Source organism: Ursus americanus, chromosome 8 (genome assembly GCF_024610735.1).
Source record: "Ursus americanus isolate L20-20 chromosome 8, mUrsAme1.1.p, whole genome shotgun sequence".
In the NCBI taxonomy this organism is placed as follows: Eukaryota; Metazoa; Chordata; class Mammalia; order Carnivora; family Ursidae; genus Ursus; species Ursus americanus.
In genome coordinates, this window is record NC_142134.1 from 25615655 (window position 1) to 25625874 (window position 10220).

At 44.0% G+C, this 10220-nt stretch overlaps 1 protein-coding gene across 1 annotated transcript; it reads right to left on the reverse strand.

Moving 5' to 3' along the window:
- Positions 1 to 2847: 2847 nt before the first annotated feature.
- On the reverse strand, positions 2848 to 9694 carry ODAPH (odontogenesis associated phosphoprotein). The gene is made up of 3 exons (XM_045793503.1): positions 9628 to 9694; positions 3048 to 3185; positions 2848 to 2903 (listed from the first exon to the last, which is right to left on the reverse strand). The coding sequence occupies exons 1-3, from the start codon at positions 9692 to 9694 to the stop codon at positions 2848 to 2850; spliced, it is 261 nt and encodes an 86-aa protein (XP_045649459.1).
- Positions 9695 to 10220: the final 526 nt, after the last annotated feature.

Below are 10220 nucleotides of genomic sequence, written 5' to 3' on the forward strand. Positions count from 1 at the left end.
TGGGGCTTGATCCCAGGGTCCTGGGATCATGACCTGAGCTGAAGGCAGAAGCTTAACCGACTGAGCCATCCAGGCGCCCCAAGAGGAACATACTTGATAAATAAATTCACTTTGAAGTATTAGTGATGAAAACTATTCTCCCCCTGAGTCAAGACACCTGCTAGGCATCACTGTATTTTTTAAAAAGATTTATTTACTTAGCGGGGGGAGGAGGAATGGGGGAGTGGGAGGAGGGGCAGAGGAGAGGAAGAGAAAAATCCCAAGCAGACTCCATGCAGAGGGTGCAGCCCACGCCTCCGCATCACTGTATTTTTTTTTGTTAGATTTTATTTATTTATTTGAGAGAGAGAGAGTGAGAGAGAGAGAGAGAGAGCATGAGCAGGGGGGAGGGTCAGAGGAAGTAGGAGAAGCAGACTCCCCACCAAGCAGGGAGCCCAAAACAGGGCTCTATCCCAGGATCCTGAGATCATGACCTGGGCTAAGGGCAGATGCTTAACCAACTGAGCCACCCCGGCATCCCATCACTGTATTTTTAAAGAACAATTTATTAGGCAAAAGGATGCAATTTTTTTTAAAGTCACGAAGGCATGTGTTTTTAATTACAGGTGTAGGCTACTTCTCATATGGGCAACTCTACACATGTTCAAGGGTGAGAAATGATACAATTATACCCAGACTTATTTTGAAAGCAGTCCTTGCTATGAAACCCTACAGGAGCAGCCTGCTTTCTATAACAGATGCAGAGAGTGAAGCACTGAAACTGGTAAGCTTTAGTTTGTTTTATCAACCAGTGTGGCCTTCATGGACTAGATTCCAGAGCAGTTGAGTTTTGGATTGTGAAAGTTCTAATGTTTGGGGAGAGAAAGCCCAGTCCAAGCAAGTTAGTTTGGGCAGCTAGCTGGTGGTCCTGTGAGCACATGGAATACCTAGGTGAAGGGCAAGCAGTGGGGGGAGCGTGCTAGAATAGAGGGGGTACAGAAAGGGAGGTGAGATTCAAACACAAACCTTTCCTTGTCTTCAAGTTTGCCCAAGGTTGGCCCCCTTTCTTCCTCCTTCCCTCCCCCCTCCTCCTTCCTTCCTTCCTTCCTTCCTCTCTTTTTTTCTTTTAAAGATTTTATTTATTTGAGAGAGAGAGAGAAAGTGAGTGCATGTGCACATGAGTGGGGGGAGAGGCAGAGGGAGAGGGAAAGAATCTTAAGCAGACTCCATGCTGAGCATGGAGCCTGACCTGGGTCTTGACCCCACAACCCTGAGATCATGACCTGAGCAGAAATCAAGAGTTGAATGCTTAACCGGCTGAGCTACCTAGGTGCCCCTAGATTGGCCCTTTTCTGATTATGCCCCACTAATCAGAAAGAAAGCTAGTGGGAGAGCAAATATATTACAAAATACAGAGTTTCTTAGTGAGGATTTCAAATACAGGTTTTATTTAAGTCTGTAATTTTGATGCAAATATCCGTCCTTATAAGAAAATTTGCTATGAAATGAGTGAGGAAATGATTTATTTTTTCCTTTTAATCTTTTCATATAGTGGAACAGCATGTGGTTTTCTCAGTCTATCCATTTCCCAGGCAGCACTCCCGGCATCCTCATGTCTTTATGTTTCCTTTTTCCCTTTGTCGAGGCAGCGGCGGTGGCAGCAGCAACTTTTGCACGTAGTTCTTGGGAGGAACAGGTGTAAACCACTGACCTCATATGCAAAAGCCAAGTTTCTATGTTACAGGCAAGGTGAGTGGCACAAACAGGAGGCGGTATTTTATGGGATGGCTACAGCGATGCCCAATGAGTGCCGTCAGTGGGATTTGTTACTGCGGTTGCACTCTCAGGTTCCTATAGTTGAGTGGACTGAGGTCGGTGGAGCTCTGGAGTTACCAGAACATCCATGTAAACTTTCAATTTGACTGTTGGGTCTAGACCCATGTCGAAAGTTTTAGGGGAACTATATAATTGAAGCTAGTATCCATACAGTGATAATGTGAGAAACAGTGAGAGAGGAGGGGTTGCGTAAAAAGTCAACATTAAAGTAACTTTAGATGTTACAATTAAAAAATAGTTTTTTAAGTTAGGTAGTTTAGTTTATGATATCTTCAAGGTAGTATCTTAGGCAGACTCCCGATAACTTTGTTTTGCTTTAATCCTTATAATTCTTTTGTTGGTGTTGTTAGAAAACTGAGTGGATCTTGAAAGTTCTCACAAGAAAAAAAATTGTAACTATGTATGGTAATGGTTACTAACTGGACTTATTTTGATTATTTTACAATATATACAAATATGGAATCATCGCATTGCACATCTGAAACTAACATAACATTATGTCAATTACACCTCAGTAAAAAAATATATGAATAACCACTATCTACACCATTGCCAAACAGAGAATAAAATAAAACGTTCAGTTTTCTACAATTTCCTTTAAAGTTCACTTTGTAAAGGTGCCCTGCTCTGTAAGTTTCCCAGTGAGTAAAAAGGGTGTCATTAATGTCTTCATTGGGTTGTATCAATTTATTTAAATGCTTTTCACTTTAATTTAGAAGACAGAGCTGATTCTTCTGGCATCTCAGTATGTGTAGGAATTCTTGGAACCACCTATTTTAGAATTTTATTTGCATCAATATCCTGTGATCTTAAAAAGTTGGGGATAAGAGTAATGCAGTTATTGCTCCCATTTTGCAAACCTGAATAACCTATATCTTCTCTGCTGACAAGAAGAACAATATCTAGTCTGTAGTGTTTAAGATACTTCAAGTCCAATTGTTTTAGTTTGGAGGAAGAAAGCAGAAATCTGTTTATAGTCTTCTCTGAGGCATTGGCTTCTTTTTTTTCCAGCATATTTGGGGCGTCTCTTTTCTATCCGCTTTCCTCAGATGAGCTTCCTCTCCAGAGTGTTCCCCTGGGAAAATATTGGTAATAAGGAATAAGGGGACCGGGTGGCCAAAAAAATGGACGAAATGGAAACCGGTGGTTGCACTTGTGAGGAAAGAAAGGTCTGTGTGGAAACCTAATGTGGACTCTAGGTCCTTGCCATGGAAAAGAATGAAAAGGACATTTAGGTGTCCTTGTGACGAGCTGGATCCTCGTCACTGGGTTCCTCCGGGGGGGTGGAGGGGTGAGTGTAACGATCTGGCAGTCTGTAGGACCTCCATTTTCTTGTAAGCCTCCAGGAGGGGTGGCTCCCTCTTTCTGTCCTGTGGAGAGAAACATGCAAGTCAGGAAACAGGCCTGATCACAGAAGCAGAAGGGCGATACTTTAGGTGGTAGCAGGGCAGAAAGAGTGGGAGAGAGAACTAGGGAAGTCTCCAAGTGTGTTTGAAAAAAACCACCAAGGTCCAACAGAATGAAACATGAACACATCTCATGACCCAGTAGCCCCACACTGAGGAATGTATCCAAGAGAAATGAGTGCATATATCTACACAAGACTACTTCAGGAATGTTCATAGCAGCCTTATTCATATTAGCTTTAACTTGGAAACAGGACAAGTGTCCATCAGTAGGGGAATGGCTAACCAAACTGTGTATGCTGATGACAAGGAAGCAATGAGACGGAAGAGATACCGCTACAACAGCATGGAGACATCCCACGGGCGCTACGCTGAGCAAAAGGACTTAGACACAGAAGAGGACATACTGTAAGATGCCACTTATATAAAGGTCAAGGAAAGACTAATCTATGGTTAAAAAATTTCAAAAAAGTACCTAATTCACAGTTAGGGCAGGTGTAATTTTGTGGAAAAAGTAGAATTCTTTAGCTCTTGATCCAGGGGGTTGTCACATGGATATGGAGGTACACACACACACATGTGCACACGCATATTTTTATTTACACTCATGTTTACATGTATAACATACATATATGTGTATATGTAAAATGTGATCAGTCCGTACCTTTAAGATTTATAAATTATAACTGAGTAAAGAAAATTCAGTGGAGAAAAGAGTTAACATTAAGAAAATAAAAATAACCACCCCTCTTGAAGGCTGTTAATCCAAGAGGTCCGCTTCACTTGCCCTAGCAGTGAAATCATGCCCTAAAGAGGAAGGGGGACAAGCACTGAGAACCAGGATGAAATTAGTTTCTGAGAAGAAATTTGGGTCAAGCTCAAGTGTTAAGGACTTCTAGAGACAGAAGACTTTTGGTGTCATCCAATTGAGTTGGCTATGAAATAGTAAGCTTCCCTTCAGAAAATTATTCCTTCACTTTCTTGGAGGTTCACAATACAGGCCTGGAATGGGCTGTTGAGTGTGAATGATGGAAAAACGAACTCCCCACAGGAAGCTGAGAGTACTGAAGTGCTTAAAAAGAGCTAGATTCCCCTTACCTTTATAACAACCTAATTCTGATTTCTTCATTGTATAGAATATCCTTATTGCCTGCCTGCTCATAGCTCCTTCTGGAGATTCTGTTTTACCCACAACCCCTGGCAAGGTCAGTCCTACATATCTTTGGCTATGGCTGATTAGCCTGCTGGTAGATGCACAGCTCATTCACTGGCTGACCAGTGACCAATCAGATTCTCATTTGAGAATTGCAACAAAGAGACTCAGTTAGTGGAAGATGTTAGTAGAAAGTGTAAGGTGGGCGGGGGGGCGCCTGGGTGGCTCAGTCGTTAATCGTCTGCCTTCGGCTCAGGGCGTGATCCCAGAGTCCTGGGATCGAGCCCCACATCAGGCTCCTCCACTGGGAGCCTGCTTCTTCCTCTCCCACTCCCCCCGCTTGTGTTCCCTCTCTTGCTGGCTGTCTCTCTCTCTGTCAAATAAATAAATAAAACCTTTAAAAAAAAAAAAAAAGAAAGTGTAAGGTGGGGACTGGAGTGTTAGCTTTTGGCCAGTTAAATGCGGAGTAAGTAGAGAAGCCAGTCTTTCCACAGAAGCTATAACATGGGAAGGCCTGAAAAAGAGAGACAACAGACTCTGTGGTAACAAAGTGGTGATGAGAGTAGCCTTAGTTCTTGACTTTCCAGGGCTGATCCCTCTAAAGCCTGGCTGTGCTCAAGGTTCTTGGAGATATCCTTGTAGTAATCACTCCACCTCCGGCTCTACTCTACTCCTTTCTTAAGCTAATTTGAATGAAATACTAACCCTTTCTTCCATACCCACCCAGGCTACTGAGAATTGAAATCCTATGATTAAAAGTAGATTAAGACATTTCAAACCACAGAAGATGATTAAATCCCACACCCCTCATTCTTTCCTCCTACACAGATCAGTTTGAACCTTTGTAACATGAAAACTTTCTGTACGATGAGAATCCAGTCCCTAGCGGAGAAGCTAGCTTTATTCTTAAGCTCCATCTCGACATGTTTATGATCAGATCAGACTTAGCCAGGCCTGAGCTCTTCTACTCAGTACACTGTATTCCAGCCATTAAAGACAAACCAGCTACCCACCCCTTGTGCTCATCTCATTGCTTACACCTGAGGCTACTCACCAAATCCTCCTGCTGACTCTGGGGTGTTAGAGCCTGATGGGCAGCTTTTCTCTAATTCTGGATCACCTGCAGTGTTCAGTGCTCTCTTATGGGAATTTCCAAGGTCTCCAGATCAAGATACAAGCTTGTCCCCAAGATACAACCAACCCAAGAATGTGGGCAGGAATACATAAAACTGCATTCTTCTGGCAAGCTAGACACATTATGACTATTTCAGTCACTGGTTGGCCCGAGCAAGTGTTCTAAAATGTAGGAACCACAGGGACTGATTTGGGAAACTGTCACAGGGTAAGGCCAACATTTGAGTGAGGAGATCGATGTCATTCATGGTCTCCAACTCTGGCTGAGTTGACACTGTTCATCTATTCTTTTGTTTCTCCTTGTTCTGCTCCATTCCCACTGTCTTCTAAACCTTTGACATTCTCCTCAAAGCCTCTTCAAAATTCTCATTCTTCTTCATTCATTTGAAGAATTCTCTTCGCAAGTCTCTTTACCATTCTAAGTAGACTACCTAGCTTCATATTTCAGAAAGAAAACTTCAGTGATCCGCCATAAACTTATTTGGTTCCTATTTCTCTCACTTCAGAGGGAAGTCTACACAGTTCCAACTCAGTTCCCACCCCTCCCCCGTATTTAATCTACTGGACCCTGACTATGCTTTCTCTGCTTCACGGAAACTACTTTGACCAAAGTCATCAATGGTCTTGAGCTTTTACCAAGTTGGTTCCAGAGGCCTAAGCACCATTTTCTATCCTTTTGCCTGGCTTAGTCCTACGCAGATTTCATGCCTCATTTCCTCAGGGAGGCCTTTCCTACCCTGAAGCTGGCTTAAGGCCCTTGGCAGTATATTTCCATACCACCATGGGAGTCCACATTCGGAATACTCCTCAGTCATGTCATTACTATTCAGTGGTTATATTCCTCGTCCACTGAAATATCCACGTGACCACCCTGTAGACCGCTGGCTCCTCGTCCCTAGTGCAGTGCCTGCAGCAGAATTCAATTGGTTGAGAGAAATCTCTGTTTCTGTAATTGCAAAAGTTACCATCTTTCCACCTCTCAGGGATCATTATAAATAAATGTTTCTCAATATGTAACATACTGACAGGCCACCGAAGGCACTGAAGGTCAAAGACCAGAGCCCTTCGGTGACCTTAATCAGACCAAAGTAGGTCAAATATTTCAATGCACATTGAAAACATTTTAAGCGGCAGAAGAGCATAGTGTTTAAAAGTGTGGACGCTAGAACCGGGCTCTCTGAGCTCTGCCATTTAGTAACTGTGACCATTGACAGTTTCCTTAACTTTTCTGAGTCTCCTTATCCTTATTTGTAAAATGGAGAAAATAATACTGCCTATCTCATTGGCTTGTTGTATTATCTGAAGTAAGATATGTAAAGTGCTCAGAACATGTCTGACACATGGTAGGCATTTAGTAGGTGTCTGCTACTGTTATTATTCATCTTGAATGTTATGGAAAGATTCTATCAACACAAGCCCCATTTTCTTGGGCCCATCTGGTTACACTTTATATATAAAATCTGTGTGCCACTGATAGGAGTAAAGCCTACAGATGTTAGAACAGGACCTCCATGAAAGCAGAGACCGTTGTGGTCACGGCTCTGTCCCTAGCACCTACAGCTGTCCCTGGCTTAGAGTGGTGCCCAGGACATAGTCAAGACATTGAATGAATTGGCAAGCAGATGTTGAGGGTTCCTCTCTGTAGATTTTCGGGAAGCTCAGGGAGTGTTTAATTCCAGTCCCAGAAAATTTTCAATAATAACTTACATTTAAACTTAGAGTATAATAAAAAATCAAGCCAAAGTGTTGCTTGAAGGTTGGATATCAATTTTAAGTGGGTTTATTATAGTCTAGACACGAAATTCATAGCATACCAAAAACCAGTACTTTTTTTTTTTTCAAAGTAAGGTTAAGAAGTTTTTTTCCTTAAAAAACCACACATGCACACAATTCCCTGTAGTCTGTGGTTATTGGGGCAGACAATAGCTGGCTTGAAACGAACAGTACTGATTTTTAAGAGAATTAAGCCTTATACATGGTGTTCAGGTATGCAGCTCTCCCTTTCTATGGCACATGGAAGTGTAGAAAAATTCTCACGGGCTTTAGGAGTTGAACCAGAAAGGAATATAGGTTCTGTGATGAATTTACTCACAATAACTGCAACTGAATTCATTTTGTAGACTCAGAATGATCAGCTGTTTTGGTCAAATCTCTAATTCTACAGAGAAAGAATTTGGAGCCCAGAAAGTGTCACGAAGGCCTATCTCAATTCCATATTCTAAGTCTAGTCATTTCTCCAGTGGGCAGGCTGCTATGCCAGGTGCTACAGCCAATGCGGGATGGTAAAGGCACGGGCCCGCGCTGGAGTCGGGGGCAGACGCTACAACACGCGGATCCGAAACACAGCAGAACGCCGGCCGTGCCATGGATGACTTACCAATGGCTATAAGAATTCACAGATGTCAGAGAGAGAGATTGCCATTTTCATTTGTATGTTTTAAGAGAGCCTTTGAGAGGGCAAACGATCCTGACGTGTAACCGTCATCACAGGAAGCCGACTTGCAATGAACGGGTGAGAGCGGGAGGGGAGTGGCCGCCGCGCTGCCGTGGAGGGGACAGAGGACAGGGCGAGTCCGGACCCCGCGCACGGCCAGACTGGGCCGAGCCACAGCGCGTGCAAGCGAGCGGGGAACGGGAACCGAGGCTGCTTGGATAGAGGGAGGCCACACTGGAAGGATTTCCACGCCAGTCTGAGGGACAGTGCGGAAGCATGAGACAAATCTGGAAGTCACATCTCACATTTTAGTTGGTGCCTTTTAGATGTGAATAAGCCTATAATCTCATTATTACTTGTGCAGCTGCATATTTACAAAGTTTCCTGAAGAGTGGTTCACTTTCTGGAAAGATGTCAGGTGGCTAGTTCTGTTATGATTCCTCTTTTAGATGTCAGATTCTGCAGGTGGTGCTTGGGGTCTGGTCCTGGGAGCCGGGCGGGGTTATTTGCAACATCTCCTCGCCCTCTGCTCGCCAGAGTTCAGGCAGAGGTTGGGCAAGGTGGTCTCTGGTGGTCTCACCCCCAGCCGTGGGGTGTCTGTCCCTCTCTGCTCCATGTGAGCCTTGGGGGAGGGGAGCAAAGAACTTGTTGGGGGATGAGTAGGGTTTGGCTGAGCCCCTGCAGAGACCCCAGGACACTTGGTTTGATCCTGGGTCTCGCCTCCCTGAATGGTTTCTAGTTCTGGAACTAAAGTGAACTGTGAAACAACATTAGACCCAAGTCCCCCAGCATTTTTTCCCCTCCTTCCTCGTTCTCCTCTCTTCCCTAGCCCTGTTTCTCCTTCCCCCAGGGGTTTGCAAACCAAGTTTAAAGCTCAGGCCACCTGGGAAATTTTGTATTAGGGGAAAGGAAAGAGAAGAGGAGCAGTGAAGAGATAGAATCTACTATAATCTTAAAGAAAGAAATCTAGGCTCACTTCAGTAGCACCAAGATGCAGCTGAGTAGTTGTGATTAATTAAATCAATGAACAAACAGAGACTAAACAGCTACCATATGCAAATTACTGTGCTGCTGGGGATAGTGAGAGGTGGACATTGCTGTAATTCAGGGTGGAAATTGTTAGCTCTACAACAATAATAACTAGTATGTGTTTTAAGCTTGAAGAGCTTCTCTTGCATGATAGCTCATTTGGTCCTCATAACCTCCATAATAATTATTCTTATCCATCACTTCACATACGAGGGGACCGATATCAGAAAGATTAAGTACGGGGGCGCCTGGGTGCTCAGCCCTTAAGCATCTGCCTTCAGCTTAGGTCATGATCCCAGGGTCCTGGGATCAAGCCCCGCATCGGGCTCCCTGCTCAGCAGGAAGACTGCTTCTCCCTCTCCCACTCCCCTTGCTTGTGTTCTCTCTGTAGCTCTCTCTGTCAAATAAAAAATAAAATCTTAAAAAAAAAAAAAGAAAGGTTAAGTACGTCTAATGTCACATAGTTAAGGCTGAGAGTAGTATCAAGGTCTTCAGATGATAAATTTTAGTTTCTTTCTCCTTTAACCACATAAGCTGGTGGAAACTGACAAAATGATTTCCAGTTTATGCATATGTATTGTCTTGGAGCCAGATCTTGTCTTTTCACACAACTTATCAATTAGGGACCCACAGGAGAATAAACACAAAACTCTTACCTTCCGCCACAGTTACCAGCACCCAGCAGACCAGCAGGCAGTAGGAGAAGCTGACTCTGTGAGCCATGGCTTCTACCCTGAGCAGTCACTGCCCCGAAGCCAATGTGGCTTTAAAGGGGAGTCGGTGAGTCACCCGCAGCCTGATTCAGGTAATTGCATTTGCATAGTGGACCACAGGGATCGGGGCCTGTGGTGTGAGGGTAAGAAATCCGCCAGGAAATTCCAGACAGTATTTATCAACCAGAACCTTCTTGTAATGACAGCCAAACCTCATTCCTCCGTCCTTGGAGTCAGATTGTGGACAACCACGCCCTCCTGATCCTTTTAATCCCCTCAAATCTTCTCTCCCGTTAGTGTCTTCTCTTTACTTGCTTTATGGGTCTCCCTCTGCAAGAGGAAGAATCTCTCCAGGAAATACTCAGCAGTGCTTCCCTCTGTGTCGTTTACTTACTTAACAAAAGCCAGACAGGCTGGGAGGAACATGAGCCAAAGGCTTCCTGACCCAGGTGCTTTGAAGACACTGTTCGCAGGCCTCGGATCAGAGATGACGGCTTTTTCTTCTCTGCTTTTGTCGAGGAACCCAGGGCAGCAGT

Coding starts and splice junctions, on each gene's coding strand:
- ODAPH (XM_045793503.1), bottom strand. CDS start 9,694: ATGGCTCACAGAGTCAGCTTCTCCTACTGCCTGCTGGTCTGCTGGGTG. Junction 3,186..9,627: donor GCTGGTAACTGTGGCGGAAG/GTAAGAGTTTTG, acceptor TTCTCTCCACAG/GACAGAAAGAGGGAGCCACC. Junction 2,904..3,047: donor GCTCGTCACAAGGACACCTA/AATGTCCTTTTC, acceptor TTCCTTATTACC/AATATTTTCCCAGGGGAACA.